Genomic DNA, 21,126 nt, shown 5'->3' on the forward strand with positions numbered 1-21,126 from the left:
AGACACCGGCGCAATATCGACTCTATAGAATGAGAGCTGTTTTTGATCCCTAAAAGCTCCCCTCCTTATCGATTTGCTCGATCGCGGCGGATTATGTTGAAATCAGGAAAATGAAGGTTCACCAAGTTTCAGCCACGTTTCACATAAAGCAAAAGTATCGCATTGTAATTTGTTAGCTAAAAATTTGAAAATATCAAATTTTGGAAGAATACTTCGACAGTTCCACTGTAGAATTGAAATCATGTTATCCTTATTGACTAAGTTAGCCATCGAAGGATACAAATGACTCGAGGAGGGGCCAGCTGCTTCATGAGTGGAGTCAGAATAGGAAAGAACAGTTTTGACCATGTTCTTCACGGGGTCGGAAGCATCAAAGAAGTTGAGGATGAGCTCCACGATGCCAAAAAGTGATCGTACAAAGGAAGACACGAGTAGATGGTGTCAGAAACAACTGGTAAAGCGGCCTTCCTCAGCATTTCGGCGTAACTTCGCCGAGAACGCTGCTGAAGAGACCGCTACTGGTGGATTCGCGCTGTATGTACGTTGGGCAAGCTTCAAGAGCATGTGGAGGACTTTCGTTACAATAGATACATTTCGGTGCCGATTTGCACGCCGTTCTTGAAACGACCGAAACCTTGTTTCAAATCGTCGCATGTCATACTTCCCTCCGTCACCACCCCCACGATCTCACACACTGCTGACGGTAAATATACCTTATATTCGAGAGCGAGAAGCTCGCAGGTGGCAATCTCGTTGGCCTGTTTGCGATCACTGACCGTGACGCGAAGCTTACTGGACCCAACCATGTCAATGGTCGTGACAGACGAAAATCGCTTTTCCAGATCTTTGCTGATCTGGCTGATATTCAATTTTCAAACGTTTGCCTTTGGGTCGAAAGAAAACAACATACGGCCCACTAGAGTCATGAGGGTAGACCTTGGAACGGGGGCTCGTAGAGGAAATTTTAGCGTTGCTGGTGTCCATTTCGTATGGGTTTGGAACACCCGAATGCAACGAAACGTCTGATATGGAATACGAAGTACCCCCGCCAACTTCGCCTTCGCGCATAGCGGACACGAAATATATTATATTTTATTTTAAGACTAAACAATTATCACAAGGGCAGAAAAAAAAAACACACACACACAAATTAATGAGAGGGGAAGACGAGTTAAAGAAAAAAGGAAAAAAAAACTATTCCAATAAGATGGTGATGAGAGGGGAACAATGAGAGAGAGCTCAAGTAAATACTATAGACACTGTAGCTTAGGCGAAGGCGAGTGTAGCCAAACGAACTGTCAGTTAGTGTAGCCAGACGAGCATGACGTCACAATTGCAATCCAAGCAACAGAGCGTGTGACGACAAACTCGCGTGGTACACTGTAAAAAAACGGAAAAACACACTAAATCGAAATGACTCAACCGTGTTTCCGCTCGTCTATGGAACCTATAGTGTCTATAGTAAATACTTGCGTTCACACTGCTGTGTCGCCGGCTAACGGTTCTGGCAGCACACACTGGCTGGATGGACACTCGCCGGTGGTACGGTCGAAGCGAACCACGCTGTTGTTGGTGTTCTCGCCGCAGACAGCACTGCAACTGGGTGGATAAATGGTGGCAGAAAGGCAGCGTCTGTGTTAGTGGAGACGCACGATGGATGATGACTGTCGGCATGGGGCGATGATGCACTGTGGTCGGATACCGTGAAATCATGGCATTTATTAATAACTCCTCAGGGTTGCCTCATAGAAGTATGGTGTCTTCCACAAAGTTGCTGCATGCTAAGTACGCCTTCTTATGCTGATAAAAAAATAGTTCGGAACTCTGCCGCTAGGGCGGCGCTACAGCTAACTTTTTATATGAGCATGATAGAATGATGGTATCTTCAGAAAAGTGAAAGAATTTAGTATTCTGAGCAACTCTTGCGAAGGAACCACCTTCGAAAAGTCTTTTGCTTCTGAGATACAATGCATTTTTTATGAAAAATGTGGTTTTTTACCCAAAATTTTATTATTTTTCGGTTTATTGTGTATTTATGTACAATATTTATATTCACTTCATCTTTTTGTATCCCGGAGAATAATATATAAAACTTTCTGAGTCGATTAAACCAAAAAACAACTAATAAAACGCATTAACTGTTAATAAATATTCATAAACATAAAGAAAAATAGATTTATTTTCCCACTCCCTCCTCATCCCACTTAGATTTTATCTGGAATAGAATCTTCAGACTACAAGTTAGAACTGGAAATGGACTTCCAATACCGTTTCCATTTCAATTCCTATACTTTATTTATTTTTTTTTATTTATTCAGACTAAGGCCGAAGTGGCCTGTGCGGTATATGAGAGTCTTCTCCATTCGGCTCGGTCCATGGCTACACGTCGCCAACCACGCAGTCTACGGAGGGTCCGCAAGTCATCTTCCAGCTGATCGATCCACCTTGCCCGCTGCGCACCTCGCCTTCTTGTGCCCGTCGGATCGTTGTCGAGAACCATTTTCACCGGGTTACTGTCCGACATTCTGGCTACGTGCCCGGCCCATCGCAGTCGTCCGATTTTCGCGGTGTGAACGATGGATGGTTCTCCCAACAGCTGATGCAATTCGTGGTTCATGCGCCTCCTCCACGTACCGTCCGCCATCTGCACCCCACCATAGATGGTACGCAGCACTTTCCTTTCGAAAACTCCAAGTGCGCGTTGGTCCTCCACGAGCATCGTCCAGGTCTCGTGTCAGTAGAGGACTACCGGTCTAATTAGCGTTTTGTAGATTGTCAGTTTGGTACGGCGGCGAACTCTATTCGATCGGAGCGTCTTGCGGAGTCCAAAGTACGTACGATTTCCAGCCACTATGCGTCTCCGAATTTCTCTGCTGGTGTCATTTTCGGCAGTCACCAGTGAGCCCAAGTACACAAATTCTTCTACCACCTCGATTTCGTCACCACCGATGCAAACTCGCGGTGGGTGGCTCACATTGTCTTCTCTTGAACCTCTTCCTATCATGTACTTCGTCTTCGACGTGTTGATGACTAGTCCGATCCCTTTGGTTCCCTCTTCAGTCTGATGTAGGCTTCCTCCATCTTCTCAAAGTTACGTGCCATAATATCTATGTCGTCGGCGAAACCAAATAGCTGGACGGACTTATTGAAAATTGTACCACTCGTGTTAATCCCTGCTCTTCGTATTACACCTTCCAAAGCGATGTTGAATAGCAAACACGAAAGACCATCACCTTGCCGTAACCCTCTGCGGGTTTCGAAGGGACTCGAGAATGCCCCTGAAACTCGAAACACGCACATCACCCGATCCATCGTCGCTTTGATCAACCGTGTCAGTTTATCCGGAAAACCGTGTTCGTGCATTAGCTGCCATAGCTGGTCCCGATCGATTGTATCATATGCGGCTTTGAAGTCGATGAATAGATGATGTGTGGGCACGTTGTATTCGCGGCATTTCTGCAGTACTTGGCGAATGGCGAACACATGGTCCGTGGTGGAGCGTTCGCCCATAAAACCCGCCTGGTACTGCCCCACGAACTCCCTTGCAATTGGTGCTAGTCGACGGCATAAAATTTGGGAGAGTACCTTGTAGGCGGCGTTCAGCAATGTGATTGCGCGGTAGTTGCTACAATCCAGCTTATCGCCCTTTTTGTAGATGGGACACACGACACCTTCCATCCACTCCTGCGGCAAAACTTCCTCCTCCCAAATCTTGGTAATGACCCAGTACAGCGCTCTAGCCAGTGCCTCACCACCGTGTTTAAATAGCTCTCCTGGTAGTTGGTCAACCCCAGGGGCTTTGTTGTTCTTCAGCCGGCCAATCTCCTCCTGGATTTCCTGGAGATCCGGAGCCGGCAGAATTATGTCCTGCGCGCGTTCTCCCAGGTCCATCACCATACCGCCATCTTCGTCTGCCACATCGCCATTCAGGTGCTCTTCGTAGTGCTGCCGCCACCTTTGGATCACCTCACGCTCGTTCGTAAGAAGGTTCCCGTTTATGTCCTTACACATATCAGGCTGTGGCACGTGGCCCTTACGTGAACGGTTTAACTTCTCATAGAACTTTCGTGTGTTATTAGCGCGGTACAGTTGCTCCGTTTCTTCACGGTCTCGATCTTCCTGCTGGCGCTTTTTCCTCCGGAAAATCGAGTTTTGTCTGTTCCGCGCCTGTTTATATCGTGCCTCGTTCGCCCTCGTGCGGTGTTGCAGCAATCTCGCCCATGCTGCATTCTTCTCTTCCAGTAACTGCTCACATTCGCCGTCATACCAGTCGTTTCTCTGATCCGGGGGCACCGTGCCTAGTGCAGCGGTTGCGGTGCTACCAATGGCGGATCGAATATCTCTCCAGCCATCTTCAAGAGACGCTGCGCTTAGCTGCTCTTCCGTTGGAAGTGCCACTTCCAGCTGCTGCGCGTATTCTTGGGCTAGTCTACCGTCTTGTAGCCGCCCAATATTAAGCCGCGGCGTCCGACTTCGACGCGTGTTGTACACCGTCGAGAGTTTTGAGCGCAGGCATACTGCAACGAGGTAGTGGTCGGATTCAATATTCGCACTGCGGTAAGTGCGGACATTCGTGATGTCGGAGAAGAATTTACCGTCGATTAGAACGTGATCGATTTGGTTTTCCGTTTCTTGGTTAGGTGATCTCCATGTGGCCTTGTGGATATTTTTGCGAGGAAAGAAGGTGCTTCGGACTACCATTCCGCGGGAGGCTGCGAAGTTTATGCATCGTTGGCCGTTGTCATTCGATACGGCGTGCAGACTATCCGGTCCGATGACCGGTCTATACATTTCCTCCTTCCTACCTGTGCGTTCATGTCACCGATGACGATTTTAACGTCCCGCAGTGGGCATCCATCGTATGTCTGCTCCAGCTGTGCGTAGAACGCTTCTTTCTCGTCGTCGGGTCTCCCTTCGTGTGGGCAGTGCACGTTGATGATGCTATAGTTGAAGAAACGGCCTTTAATCCTCAGCTTGCACATCCTTGCGTTGATTGGCTGCCACCCAATCACGCGTTGGCGCATCTTACCCAGCACTATGAAGCCGGTTCCCAGCTCGTTGGTGGTGCCACAGCTTTGGTAGAAGGTAGCCGCTCGATGCCCGCTTTTCCACACTTTCTGTCCTGTCCAGCAAGTCTCCTGCAGCGCCACGACGTCGAAGTTGCGGGGATGTAATTCATCGTAGATCATCCTGTCGCAACCTGCGAAACCTAGCGACTTGCAATTCCATGTTCCAAGCTTCCAATCGTGATCCTGTATTCGTCGCCTAGGTCTTTGCCGATTATATCGAGTCACATTATCTCTTATATTGTTCGTAATGATTGGTTTTCTAGGCGGCTTATTGGGCCTGCGCAAACCTCCTGTCTCGTCGGAGGGCCGTCGTGTCAGGGCTGTTTAGCGTCCCACCTAACACCAGGACTTGGGCTTGTGCGCTTTGAGCGGCACACGGTCGCTTTGGTGGGGCCTACTTGCGGATACATGCAGCTTTTTATAGAGGTTTAACAGGGCCCACTGTCAAACCCCACCACATCCTAGGCAAGCCCCACAACTCGCAGATGGCCTGGGGAGGGATCGTCAAGCCCTTGGACATAGTCCCTGCTGCCCGCAATTCAATTCCTATACCTTCAACTTGAATATTCTAACAGTAATCTGCTGGAAATGAACTATTTCGCGCGTTTCGAAACATCCAATTAGAAATTCCATCAGTTGCTTTCTCCTATCTACCACATTGGCAGCTCATTAACCAAGACGGACCTCTGCCTCTCGAACCTAACCCAAAAATGCCAACAAAGTCCGCATGAACTCGTGGCAAGTGCAGAGGTATATTCGGCTTGCAGTGGGCGAGTGATTGCATAATCATTTCCTCCCCTTCCCTACATTGACTTGCATTCTGACGTGGCAGGCGCCAGTATGACCTAACAAATGAGATCACCAGTACTTGTACATTGAAGATGTGAGCTAGTCCTAAGCAAACATCTGTTGGTTCCCTGTGCAAGAAGAGCTGATCTGGTCATAATGGAGTAGCAACTACGAGCAGTCAATCAAGCTCAAGCTCAATATTATAAATTCAGTAGAAAACCGAATTATAGCCGCTATCAAAATTGGATTTTTCTCACAATCCATACGATAAACCTAATTTCGGAAGTGGTGCGCTGTATAGCACATCACCAAATGAAAACAGCGCACCACTTCCGAAGTTAGGTTTAACGTATGAATTGTGAGAAAAATCCAACTTCGTTAGCGGCTATAATTCGGTTTTGCACTGAATTGATAATAGAATCGTCAGACTACAAGTAATGTAACAGATGCGAATTTGAATGCAGAAACTTGCCGTAATTCTCATACGACATACTTTCATTCTTTTATTAGTTCAATGATTTTGTACTCAATTTAACATATGCTACAATTTTTTCGGACTGCGAACTAATATTCTGTAATATATATTTTTTCTTAACAATAATAGAAAACATCTTAATATTTATTTATCGTTGAATTACAACCTGTTTAAATTTAACATGAATTTGACACAATGTTTCTCGATTATTTCTCAGAGAACTTATTCATCTTCTTCAAGAACTAGGAGCTGCTTCACGGTTTCTGGTAACGCTTCATGAGAACCCATTTTTAAAGTTTTAATTCTTGATGAACACAGAATATCGCCAGATAGCATCAGCCTATATAAACAAAGTCAAAATTTCAAAACAGTTCCGAAAATGTGAAGAATCATACCTGTTGAAAAGATCTGTCATGGCAGCTTCTCTTGAAAACTTTCGGGTTCTATGCTCTCGAAATGATCTTATGTCCTTATTTCTAGCTTCTAACGCTTCTTCAGAGTACACTCCCATTGGTAATTCAAGCGTTTCCATGACGTCAGCCCCGTGTATTAGTATAAAATGAATGGATGCTGGCCAGTGGCGTAACCAGAAAATTGGTCGGGGGGGGGGGGGGTTGGTTTTCCGAACATTTTTTTTTTTTGAAAAAAAACATTTCTTCCAAAAATATTGTCTTTGGGGGGGGGGGGGGTTTATACCCAAAACCACGGGGGCTACGCCACTGATGCTGGCATATAATACCATGGGCATAGTTTTTCAAATAGCTTAGCTGTCGCCAGTGAAAAAATACGAAATTTGTCGATATTTATTTTGAGGCCACATGCGAGGACAATCTGGATCGTGTTGAATCTCTCGAGTAATTCTAGATTGAATCCTGTTATAGATGCAACTTCAGCTTGATTACTATAAATTTTTCTTGCGGTGTTCCCATAATTTGTTGTATCCGATCCTTGTTTTACTACATCAACAAGAATGCCCAACTCCTGCCTCAATGAGTCCTGAATTTTCACTTTTCTTTCCTTATAGAGATCTTCTTTGCAGTTCCATTTTTTGATATCCATTTTATACGAAACATGCAGCACACACTCAAGCATGCGAATACGAGTGTGAAGTACAGATATTCCATACTTAAAACTTTCAATATTCACAGGATTTCGTGTGGATATGTTTGTATACATTTTGGCAGGAGTGGACTCACATGCGCAGCAAGTGGCCATCGATGAGGTATTTGTCAGAATATTACGTGTTTTTCCACCTATCATAGTCATAGTGAGATTATGTCGAACCTTGATGGTTTGTCCACTTTGTAGAAGTACACTTGATTGTTTCAGATTCGCGATCTATTCCAAAAAATACGATTCTTCGGTTTTCAAAGATTCTTTGGTTTCCTTAACCATTTGTATGCTCAACGGTTTACAGAATCGTGTAGATGATGGAGCAGAATTTGTGCAAATATCTTTGACTTCTCCACTGCCATGAACACTTTTTAGCTGTAATGGTACTAAAGCTGTGAACAAAATGTTTGCGTCGCTGCTTGACTTATCATTGAAATTTTGCTTGTACATCGAGTGTCCACTGCTTCCATCACATCCCCATTTGTGCGAAAAAAATATATCTGAGTGAACAAATTGTGTAAATAATATTCCAGATTTTTCTAAATATTCAACGATTCTAATACTTTCGTGGTCGAGTATACTTTGAAGCTTTACTTCAGTACATTTATCAGTGACTTTAATGGAATCTAAAGGTGGATAAGCTTTTTTCTTGGTCAATAAAATATTATCATATGAGTGGAATATATCAGCCTTGTGATGTTTTGCAACATGTCGTAAAATATTGTATTGACCTTTGCCCAAATCAGTTTCAAGAATCAAAGAGACTCCCTCTTCGGCAGTGAGCTTTTTCGGTGGAAATAAATTTTGCATTCGATTGAACTTGGCAATAATTTCATCAACCTCTGCTGCATTGTCACTGATATTTTGAACAAAATCTGCACATTTGTTGAAGCCTTCTACTCTCAACTTCATAGCCGCTGCAAAAAGTAGTTTCGAGGTCTTATTTTCGGCTCGCAAACTTTCTGTCTTGAGTCTTAAAAAAACATAAAACAGTCCAGATCGATTAAGTATTCAATAGGGAAACTGCTCCGGTTCTTCATCTTATGTTTATGCTATCAAAAATATAATCTTTATTTTTGTAATTTTGTTAGCATTGAGCACTAGACTGGCCCAGATTAGTATGGGGAGAAAAAAATGTTGTCGAATTCCACGGGGCACCCCCCAGAATTGTGTCTTTGGGTGAGAAAATCAATCTCTGAAAATTTCAGCTCAATCGCTTGTTGCATAAGCTGGCGCATTTGATTTCAAGTTTGTATGGGGATTTCAGCCAAAATGTATAGGAAAATACACCTCCGTCACTCATTCGATCTGGAAATGGGTTCTGATTGCTCGATTGACCTCAGAATTGCAAAAACGGCAGTTGGTATGCTACAGAACAATTTCACAGAACATTGCATGATGAATAAATGAACTTTTATATAGTTTTCGGCTGATTTATTAGGAGCTGATTTGTGTATTTTTGGATTTTTTGATCGAATTGCATCAGCCAAAACCTATATAAAAGTTCATTTAATCATCATACAATGTTCTGTGAAATTGTTCTGTAGCATACCAACTGCCGTTTTTGCAATTCTGAGGTCAATCGAGTAATCAGAACCAATTTCCAGATCGAATGAGTGACGGAGGTGTATTTTCCTATACATTTTGGCTGAAATCCCCATACAAACTTCAAATCAAATGCGCCAGCTTATGCAACAAGCGATTAAGCTGAAATTTTCAGAGATTGATTTTCTCACCCAAAGACACAATCCTGGGGGGTGCCCCGTGGAATTACACAACTTTTTGTTTCCTGGGCCAGTCTATTGAGCACGCATCTAGCATGCGAACCGATTAAAATTGGTTGATTGGGTGAATGATTATATTTTCCGAGTTGAGATAAATTTATTACATTGAGATGAAAATAGGAACATTTTCTTATAAAATAATTTCACAAAACCACTACCTTTTTGTCCGAGTTGCCGAATTCTCAAATGAAACTGCTGGTCTTCCGGTTTTTCTCATGTTATCAATTTCATCAGCGAAAATGAATGTCATCACTCCATCCAACCATTTACCCTCTCTTGATAAAAATGTGCTGAGTTTACGACCGCTTCGCTCCCATTTTTGGAAAAGTTTATAACAAAATTTTGATGCATCTGAACAGACTCTATTATAAGCTTGGCTAGAATCTGTTAACTGCCATTTCTGACGAATCTTTTCAATTCAATATTTCCTAACTCTCATCTTTTGCACATCTCTTGAATGTCTTGTCCAATCTGCATCCAAATTCGCATCTGTTACGTTACTTGTAGTCTAAAGATTCTATTCCAGATAAAATCTAAGTGGGATGAGGAGGGAGTGGGAAAATAAATCGATTTTTCTGTATGTTAATGAATATTTATTAACAGTTGATGCGTTTTATTAATTGGTTTTTGGTTTAATCAACTCAGAAAGTTTTATATATTATTCTCCGGGATACAGAAAGATGAAGTGAATATAAATATTGTACATAAATACACAATAAACCGAAAAATAATCAAATTTTGAGTAAAAAACCACATTTTTCATAAAAAATGCATTGTATCTCAGAAGCAAAAGACTTTTCGAAGGTGGTTCCTTCGCAAGAGTTGCTCAGAATACTGAATTCTTTAACTTTGCTGAAGATACCATCATTCTATCATGCTCATATAAAAAGTTAGCTGTAGCGCCGCCCTAGCGGCAGAGTTCCGAACTATTTTTTTTATCAGCATATGAAGGCAAACTTAGCATGCAGCAACTTTGTGGAAGACACCATACTTCTATGAGGCAACCCTGAGGAGTTATTAATAAATGCCATTAATTCACGATATCCGACCACAGTGTGATGCCTGCGCCTGCGATGGACGCCGAAGAAACTGCAAATTTTTTCGTTGTCTCGCAAAAGCAACGAAATGGCTACTTAACTGCTTCAGCTAAGCACCACTTCCACTCAAGCACTATGCTTCAAAGCAATTTCGGAAAAAAACCTCTACCTGAACTTCAGGAAAAAAAAACCCTAAGAAAAACAGACCGTACGAGGACTTATAACCGTCTCGTTCGGATGCTCGACGTGGAATGAAATCGGTCCTTCTGAGGATCAGAATTTTCTGTACAGAAAGAGTTGATTGCAAAAATGAACTGCTTTGGTGGCATTGGCGTTTGGCGTTGTAGCTTGGTTGTCGGGAGTGATTCCATCCATTCAAACAAATTTATTGAATCATCGAACCACGTGCTTTGCACTTTGAAAAAAATCTATCTAGGATTGACATTCTTTTGTATAAAACGGTGACCCGGTACCCGGATAAAATCGATTTCATTTCCAATGACTAACAGAAACAAAACCAAACAATCTTGCCAGAAAAGTTTCCCTTCCGTTTAAGTCCTGAAAAGGACTATGTGTAATTAATTCTTGAAGTTCCTCTCACTTTGTCATCGGCGTTATATGTAGAAAATGATGCACGTACGCTTCAGATACGCGGGCAGATACTGAACGTTGCAAATAAATATATTTGTGTTTAGTTTCACGCAACTTCTGATTCTGCTTATTTCTCCTTTATTCCGGACATTTCTGAAGCTGATGTCTTCCAGGATTGTGATGTCCTCTACTGAAAGCCAAACGAGTATCTTCTGCGGCGATGCGGCCGATGAGTCGTATTAATTCCTTTTCCACGGTTGGAGACTCAAAGTCCATCCAACTGGGAGCTACTATTCGGCTTCTTGATTCAGTTGACCTTCGAGCAGTTTGCTCAATGTTGATAAAGAGGTACAATTAATGATGGCAAATACCATCCATTTCGTACAGCTGCGTAGTCCTTTTGAGTTTTGTTTTTGATCAGTGTGTCTAAGTCGAGTCAAGTACGAGACACTGAAGACGGCCTTACTGTTGAGGTCGAAATACGTATCTGTCAAGATACAATTAAGTGGTGGAATTCAATGGGATTGTATAAACTCGTCTTATGACAAGTGAAGACATTCCACCAAAAAGCTCAAAATAATTTTTTTATCAAAATGAGATACGGTTTTTTACCGAAAAAGGACAATTCTGATGACTTGGGAGTGGAAATAATATCGAGCTGTTCAGCAAGTTTAAATTTTTAATTAACATTTAACTATAATAAACCCTTAAGTAGACAAAAGTGAGCTGTTTCAATACTAGAAGCTAAGTTTAAAACTATTTATTAGATTAACATGTGACTAAGTACGCCCAGTTGCAGTACGAATATCTTTCATCAAAGTAAAGCCCCGTTTGACACTTGAAATGCCAATTTAGCACAGCTGTCCTGTAAAATGTGTGAAATTCAACGATAGCAATTGGGAAGCTGCATTACAGTTTTGTTTAATTTACTCACCCTGTTGAGTCACATTGGTAGAAATACTGGCAGTTAGTGGGATCCCTCGCAAATCCGTTTTTACAAACTAACGTGACAGAAGCAGCTGTCGTGGTTGTGGTAACTGCAGTTGTAGTGGATGTTGTACTAGCGGTCGCAGTGGTTCCGGCGCTTGTCGTAATTGTCGTAGTTGCTGCAATGTCGGTGGTGGTGGCTATGGTTGTTGACCCAGTCGATCCAAACACAGAATTGTATACGGCCCTGGTGATTGGATAGGTACCACCTCCGCAGACATTCTTATCATCGTCCGATTCCAGCGACCAAATCATAATTCCCCCGAGATTTTGGCTCTTTGCATAGTCGACTTTGAGCGCAATCGAGGTGACGTCATCGTAGGAAATCCATTGAGTATCCAAAAACGCGTACGGTACCTCTTGCGTGTCATCCCAGCTCGTGGTGTAGCCGGTCTGCAACCGTTCGCAGATTTCCAAATATGATAAAGTGCCAGCTTCCAGAGTATATGGACCAGCTGTTCCTGCTCCAACGGTTCGCGCTCCAACTCCGTTGGTGCTTGCCGAAGCCAGAGTGAAGGTGTGCCCGTAGGCTGGAACGCCCAAGATAAGTTTGCTTGCATCCAATCCATCGTCGAGCCAACCCTGCACACAGGCAACCTGCAGAGTAGAATATTGTATTTGTATTTCGTTAAGGTTGGCGAAATGTGAAAGGAAAGGCAACTAGAACTGCATGATTTGCACTACAGTAAGCAACAGTTTTGAACATATCACCCCGGTCAGAAATTACTTACCACATTTAACATACTGGTGGTGGAGTCCGTCTCCCAGGTGGCGGCATTCAGCGGTGAGTTGTGGCCAGTCTGGGCATCCCAATAGGCATGCAAATCGTACGTCATTAAATTCACAAAATCCACGTAGTTATTTATTTGCACCACATCATATGCCGATCGATGATAGTCTTTCGTTGCTGCAACCGCAATAGTTAACAAAAAGCCTTCCGTATCGAAACGGATGCGCAGTTCACTCAGAAGCGTAATGTAATTCGTACGATCATCTGGAGATCCACCGCGGAGAGTTGGATATTCCCAATCGACGTCCAACCCATCGAACCCGTATGTCTTGAGCAGAGTGACTGCGGAATCGATGAATGCTTTGCGTGTTGTAGACAACGATGCCATTGCCGAGTAGGCAGAAGAACCTTCGTTCCATCCACCAATTGCAAGCAGCAGTTTAACATTAGGGTTAATAGATTTGAGTGCGATAAACCGTTCGAATCCCTCTGGCGAAAACGAATTGAAATAACTTTTATTCCCTTTTGATAACTTTAAATCAACTCACTTAACGAAACATCATTCCAGGAATCCAGAATTTTAATCACACTTGTGGTTGAATCCAATCCCACGAAGGCATAGTTAATATGCGTACACAGCGTCGGATCGATGTCCTCCACGTCGAATTTACCATTTGAAACGCGATACGTAGCCCAACTGCCGAAATAACACACGACCTTATCTGAAATACGCGACATATGAACCATGATTCAACAACTTAATCTGGCTTACAGTTAATCTTTCTCAAAATAAGGCCTTGATGTCACCCTTGACACTGTACAGTCACGAGCAAATTGCGAGATTAGCCAACACTAGCCTGCCCAAATTCAGCCAACCCCTTCCTACCGGTGGCGGCATGCAGCGTTGTTGATACACTGAATAGCACCAACACTCCAACTATCCAGCGTATCATTTTGACGAGTCTTCACTTTCAGTCGAACTTCTGTAACATCATGTTGAATTCAACTTTAAAGTTTACCGACGTGCCAACGAAAAGAAAAGTACCGGCCCAATTGGAACCATTTAGGCAAATGCATGTTTGCGCATGGTCTTTTATACGAAAAAAAAACGCCGCAAAAGATAGCCGAAACTGGGAACAGTGGGATGATATCAAGACGCATTATTTGGACGATTGCAGCGAGATAAAGCTATTCGGATACCGAGTTTTGTCTGAGCAGTCGTAAAATGTTTTATGCTCCCTCCAACGGATGTTTACCGCGACGGCGAGACTATTTCGAGCGGAAGTCTGCATGTGTCCAAACAAATTGTTTTTTAAGTCATTCTTAACTAATGCTCAGAGCCGTAGCGTGGATTCCCGGCGCCCTTGGCGAAATCTGTTTTGGGCGCCCCTCTCAAAATATTTTACGCAATATTTACATTCCAATATTTTTTTACAATCCAATATAATTTTGAATCTCCCCCATAAGATTTAGATACTTTAAAGCAAAAGAATTCGGGGATATGCCCCTGAAATGTATTGAAATTTAGTGGAATTTTAAACTATTTGCAAAATATGTATGGAACCTTGCAGAGTCTTGGGCATTTCTGGATCATCGTAGGAAATCTGAACTGACATAAAAATCATTAAAATTGCTGAAAGCTCTTTACTCATGATAGCTTTCAGCAAATCGGTCGATGCTCGAAATCGGTATCAGGTGCTTTAGAATGAGCCTGTCAGTGCAGTAGTTTGGAGGCACTGCTGTACTTCGTTGGGTCAATAAAATCCAACTTTGAAGTGGAGGGAATCGCCATCTAAAGCAAGAGGGCCACGTGGTGAACTGAGGTAGTGAGTGCTTTGATAGTGGATATTGTAGAATTTTTTTGCTAATCTACGAAAGCCTTGATAACCAAAATAATCATTATATCAGGGTAGTCAGCGCTGGCCGATGCTCAAAATCGTGCGGCTTAAGCGCCACTTTATTCGGAGATCGCACGACGCATTTAATTTGCCCGGTTGAGACGACCTCAGGGCGAATCCATTTGAAAAACTCTGAGAAGGAGATCTATTTCTCCAGAGTACGATATAAGATTACACGTACCCTTCAACGTTGTAACCAGTAATGCTACGTTGCACGTTCTTTTCTCATCAGTGGTAACTTCAATCAAAGTCTACTCTTCGGAGTGCGGTCAACTATCTGGTGACAATAAATGTCCAAAAATGAGAATAATTCGATCCACAATTTTTGAATATGAGATGTTTAGACTTTTTCTAAATGGGCTTCAAATAGAGTGAAGTAGGGAGTTGTATTCCTCCAGTAAGTGGCTCGGCCGGTCGTCGAAATTTAGTTTGGCTTTGTGTGGAAGGCAAAACGATCGGCCGGTAGGCGTAATTTTGTTCTGCTTTGAGTAAATGAATCAGAAAGTGATAGTTTGTTCCTTGTCCAGTCGTATTTCTGCAGTAAGCTAGTTTGCAGTAGCCATCGTGCAAGTAATTGCAGTGCGTGCTTCAGTCGGCGGGAGAATAATAAAATATCTATTTCTTGTTCGGTGGATCATGTGCATGTATTGCGCTTTGCTCCGGTCGAGCTCCGGTCCCCCCTCCGGGGGGAGGGGTTTCGAAAAAGTCTACGTTAGTCTACGAAGGGAGACGGAGGGGTATAATAAAAGTCCACGTAGACTTTTTTATTTATTTATTTTTTTGGAAAACAATTCACACAGCAGCTTTGTGCAAAGTTTACTTGTTAGATTTTTTAAATATTTTTCCGTTTTTTTGTTAGACTTTACAGAAATAATCTCCTCGAGTTTCTCCAGAAAAATCGTATGGATTTCACTGAAGTAATAGTCTGAACTATGGCTTGAAAATATCATGATTTCAACAGCAAATTGTTCTGTGTTGAGCAGGAAAATTATCCAAAGTCTCCTATAAAAACATTAATTTACACTTGGATTACATTTTACTAAAATATCTTTTGATTTTCAGCAGGAACTTCTTTGGAAACTACAAGTGATTCTTCAGAATTTCAGCGGGAAATTATGTCGCACTTCAACGAAAAATTCTTTAGAATATAGAAACGAAACATTTTGGAATATTCAAGAAAAAGTCTTTTGAATTTCCAAAAGACATTCTTCGGAACTTGTAAGGGGAATTCTCCGAAATTTTCTCGAGAAACCCTTCAGAATTTCCACTTAAGATTTTCTGGGAAGTCTGGGAAGAAATTTTTCTTAATTTCGGATATTCTTGGAATTTTCGCGAGGAATTCTTTGGACAATTTCTTCGGCAGTTCTAATGAAAATTATTTGGAATTATCGATGGAAAAAGAAATTGTTGAAAACTTTCACGAGAAATTATTTGAATTTCACACCAAAAACTCTTTGAGTTTTCACAAAAAAAATTGCAATTCTTGTAATTTCATGAAATTTTTTATGAAAATTTATTCGAATTTTTAACGATAAATTCGCCACAAAATCAACTGAAATTCCACCGAAAATTATTTGGAAAACTCTTTGCAATGGGCATAGGATTTTTTTTTAATTTCCTCAGGAAATCGCTCCTACTATGCAAGAGAAATTTCAAAACCACGTTAAAATTCAACGGGGAATAATTCTAAATTTTCACGGAAAATTACTCGAAGAAAATGTCGGGAGAACTATTGGAACTTAGAAAAAAATCATGGGAATTCAACGGATGATTATTCAGCAGGATATTGCATGAAATTTTCAAGAAAAACATTATCACGGAGAGTTCTTTGGAGTATTACCTGGAAACTTTAAAGTTTATCAATTGGAAAATTCTACGGAATGTAGCTTGATCTTGAGCTTGATTGACTGCTCGTAGTTGCTACTCCAAATGATCAATTGGGAAATTCTACGGAATTTACACGAAAAACTTATTAGAATGCAGGCTTCATATTCTCGGAATTTCAACTCGAATTTTTTTGAAATTCTGAAAATTCTTGGGTTTTCTACAAATTTGAACCGGCATGAAGAGTTATAATTCAGATGCGTGAATGATTTAAAGCAGTGGCGCGCCGATGCAAAGAGAATGAATCAAATTCAACAGAAATTTAATTAATTGGCTCCGAGATTTAGTTTCAGGAGCTATGGATAGAGGACTAAATTTGATTTAGTTTTGAATTTTTAATTGATATTGTGTTGGATTTTGTTATGTTTGAAATTTGAATTTTACTGTAATGTTCAAAATGGATTTGTATAGCTGAATTGCTGAAAACGTGGTTGATTTCCATATGTTTTGCAATCACATATGATATTTTGTAAAATTTGAAAAAGTCTACGTAGACTTCAAGGGGGTGGGGGAGGGGTTTCGGAAAAGTCTACGAAAGTCTACTAGGGGGGAGGGGGGGTTTGAAAATGTGAAATTTCGGTCTACGTGGTTTGTGGACAGCCCCTTTCTTCCTTCCTACATCTTTATCTCACTTCTTACTTCTCCCTTCCTTACTTCTCACACTTACTTCATTTCACCTTTCTCCTTTTTACTTCTCACTTCTCATTTCTCACTACTAACTACTCACTTCTCACTTCTTATTTCTCACTTATTAATTATCACTTCCCACTTCTCACTTTTCACTTCTCATATATCTATACTCATTACTCCCAACTTACTTTTCACTACCCATTTCTTGTGTTTTTGTCTTTTCGACCTTTTGTTCTTCGACCCTTTGACCTTTCGACCATTTGTCCATTCGACTTTTTGTCCTTTCGACCTTTTGACCCTTCGACCTTTTGTCCTTTCGACCTTTTGTCCTTCGATCTTTTGTCCTTCGACCTTTTGACTTTTTGACACAGATTCATAAAAATGAGAAGTGAAAAGGTAGAAAGAAGGAGGGGGGAAAAATAAACGGTAAGAAAGAAAAAAGAAGTATGAAGAAGAACAGAAGAAGAAAAAAAACAAAAAAGGAAGAAAGAAGATAGATGAAGGAAAAAAGAAGGACGAAGGAAGAAAGAAGAAGAAGAGAAGACACAAGGATGCAAAAAAAGAAAGAAGCAAGTAACAGGGAATAGAAAAATGGAAAAGAAATAAAGCAGAAAGAAAGGAAACAAGAAGGAAGAAAGAAAGAAGAGAAAAAGAATGAAGTAGGAGAGAAGAAAGAAAGAAGAAAGAAGGAAGAAAGGATGAAAACATAAGGAAAAAAGAAGGAAAAACGGAGGAAGAAAGAATGAAGAAAGACGGAAGAAAGAATGAAGAAAGACGGAAGAAAGAAATAAGTAAGAAAGAAGGTTGAAAGAAAAAAGAAACAATAAGAAAAACCCAGATTAATCCAACTAGCGGTGATGGTGCCTTTCTCGTTCGTTCAAAGGGTTTGAAAAAATCTAAAATAACACCAAAATGTGGATTGGTCTTATTTTTCATATTTGTTTATATGTCTAAAAAAATTCTCGCCAAACGCAATTTGTTGCAAACAAATCGGATGAGCATAAGAGCAAAAAATGGCATTTTATTTTGTAGTTTTTAAAATTAGTATTTCCGCCATAACTTTTGACCCAATTGTACGATCCGGCCAAGTTTCTATAAGAAACAATGGGACAAGATTCTGCGTCGAATGCAATCTGTTACGAGCGACCTGAGAAGCACACATATTGCACATCAATCACAGTAACTTATATATGACAGTAACTTATATTCAGTCACTATATGGTTACTGCAACCAGATTTGTTGAACTTGTATTGCTTGGGGAATAGATGAAGTCTAAGTGCTAAGAAAGTGAGCTAGACTTTAATGAACTCTTTTTCACAATAAATAGTAATTTGACCATAACATCTAAGCCCATAGTCCGATCTGGCTGATTTTCAGTAAGAAAATATGAGACATTCCGCGTCGAATGCAATTTAATGCGAGCAAATCGGTTGAGGAAAAGTGCCTGCAAAATGAGTCAATGAGACATTTTTTTACCGATTTTTTCGTATGAATTTGTATTTTGGCCATAACTTCTGATCTCATAGTTCGATCTGGCCAATTTCAAATAGGAAACAATGGGACAGGATTCTGCATCGAATGCAACTTATTGCGAGCAAATCGGTTGAGAATAAGTTCCCGAAAAATGAGTGACATTTTTTACGCGATTTTTTCGTATGAATTTGCGTTTTGGCCATAACTTCTGATCCCATAGTTCGATCTGACCAATTTCAAATAGGAAACCATGGGACAGGATTCTGCGTCGAATGCAACTTGTTGCGAGCAAATCGGTTGAGGATAAGTGCCCGAAAAATGAGTGACATTTTTTACGCGATTTTTTCGTATGAATTTGTATTTTGGCCAGAACTTCTGATCCCATAGTCCGATCTGGCCAATTTCAAATAGGAAACAATGGGACAGGATTCTACATCGAATGCAACTTGTTGCGAGCAAATCGGTTGAGAATAAGATCCCGAAAAATGAGTGACATTTTTTACGCGATTTTTTCGTATAAATTTGTGTTTTGGCCATAACTTCTGATCCCATAGTCCGATCTGACCAATTTCAAATAGGAAACAATGGGACAGGATTCTGCGTCGAATGCAACTTGTTGCGAGCAAATCGGTTGAGGATAAGTGCCCGAAAAATGAGTGACATTTTTTACGCGATTTTTTCGTATGAATCTGTATTTTGGCTATAACTTCTGATCCCATAGTTCGATCTGGCCAATTTCAAATAGGAAACAATGGGACAGGATTCTGCGTCGAATGCAACTTGTTGCGAGCAAATCGGTTGAGAATAAGTGCCCGAAAAATGAGTGACATTTTTTGAGTAGTTTTGCGCACACACACATACACACACACACATACACACACACACACACACACACACACACACACACACACACACACACACACACACACACACAGACATCACCTCGATTCGTCGAACTGAGTCGATTGGTATATAACACTATGGGTCTCCGGGCCTTCTATAAAAAGTTTGTTTTTGGAGCGATCATATAGCCTTTACCGTATACTTAGTATACGAGAAAGGCAAAAAGGCGGAAGAAAGGAAGAAGAAAAAATAAATTAGAATGAAGAAAGAAGTTAGAAGGAAAGTAGAAGAAGGAAGTAACACACAAGGAAACATAAAATGAAGGTAGACTGAAGAAGCAAGTAACAGGATAGGACGTAAGAAAGATGGGGAAAATAAAACACTAAAGAGGGAGAAATAAGGAAGTGAAAAAAGAGAAAGAAAGAAGAAGGAAGGGGAAAAGAAGGATAAAAGATTGGAAAAAGAAGGAAGTAAAAAGGAAGAAAGAAGGAAAAAAGAAGGAAGGAAGAAGAAAGAAGGAAGAAACAAAGAAGGCAAAACAAAAAGAGTGAAGAAAGAAAGAAAAAAGAAGGAAGAAAACCTGAACGAAGAAAGAGAGAAGACGGCTTCCCGGCCTTCGGCAACAACACCATATACTGCCTTTCCCAAGTAACATTTTAAGATTTATCATGCTCTATAAGAGGTTTTCATGACCAGTTGCTAATAAAACTAATAACTCCACCAAAACCTCTTCACGACATCATTAAGACAGCCTTCCGGCCTAATGGACCAACCTAGAAGAAGTTATTAAAACCGTATTAAGAGTAGTAATAAAACTGCAATAAAACATTGTATTGAATTTGTTGATACTCTATAAGAGGTTGTCGTGACCATCATAAGAGTAACAATAAAACTGTTTCAATTTCATATTATGGATTTTATTTATTGTCATTCGATTGCCTTTGTTTTTATTTTCAATAGATAACAATGTCTTCTATGTAAATCTGATGTGTGGAAAATAATGTTTCTGATTTGATGTTGAAAATGTAGCATTTTTTAAGTAGTTCATACAGCAGAATGACATGCGCAACCAAATTTATCGTGAATATTGAGATTGTAGAAGCTTAAAATCAACGCGCTTCGAAATTATCGAATAATCACATGAAAATAGGAAATAAAATAATTTTCCAAACTACTCAAAATATTTCAATTTCAAATAGTTTGTAATAAAGTAATCATGCTTCTATCAAAAAACCTCACAAATAATTTAATTCCACTATAAAATAGTCTATTTGATCGAAATTGATGTATTTTTTTTCAATCACAGCTATGACGTTGATCATTATTTCAACATGGCGACATTCCTTTTTATGAAAACAAAAATCTGGCGATAAATAGCTCAATGGCTTTTGTGATAACCTCAATATTTCTCATTGGTTACTTCATGACCGTTTTAAACATGCTATAAAACTTTGTCATGATTACACTTCCCTACAACAGATGGCCTTCGGTTCGATAACATGCAGCCTAGTGGCTGAGGCGAGAAACACTTTTTCTTCCTACGGGCAACGATGCCAAATCTGTGGAAATAAAAGCTCTCGGTGGATTTGCGGATCCGCATAAGAAATCCACGAATGCTTGTAATTTCCTGAAATTATTGAATTTACGAATATATGGAATATTACTCATTCGTGTTTTCTTCCTTTTTTAGAAACCGAAAACTGGAAATCATCGTGAATTAAAATGATTCTTCATCGTATCGTCTTTTCATGAAAAGCCGCAATCCAATTAAGTGCATACAGAGCTGTTATTTCCACCCACACTGTGCACCATGTGATGATTT

General features: G+C 40.8%; 1 protein-coding gene across 1 annotated transcript; it reads right to left on the reverse strand.

Moving 5' to 3' along the window:
* Positions 1–11,626: 11,626 nt before the first annotated feature.
* Positions 11,627–13,611, reverse strand: LOC134211824 (acidic mammalian chitinase-like). Its single transcript, XM_062689151.1, has 5 exons — positions 13,462–13,611; positions 13,124–13,297; positions 12,577–13,064; positions 11,793–12,442; positions 11,627–11,723 (listed from the first exon to the last, which is right to left on the reverse strand). Exons 1-5 carry the CDS (start codon positions 13,526–13,528, stop codon positions 11,627–11,629), a joined length of 1,476 nt encoding a protein of 491 aa, XP_062545135.1. The 5' UTR covers positions 13,529–13,611.
* Between the last annotated feature and the right edge of the window lie 7,515 nt (positions 13,612–21,126).

Source organism: Armigeres subalbatus, chromosome 1 (genome assembly GCF_024139115.2).
Source record: "Armigeres subalbatus isolate Guangzhou_Male chromosome 1, GZ_Asu_2, whole genome shotgun sequence".
NCBI classification, from domain to species: domain Eukaryota; kingdom Metazoa; phylum Arthropoda; class Insecta; order Diptera; family Culicidae; genus Armigeres; species Armigeres subalbatus.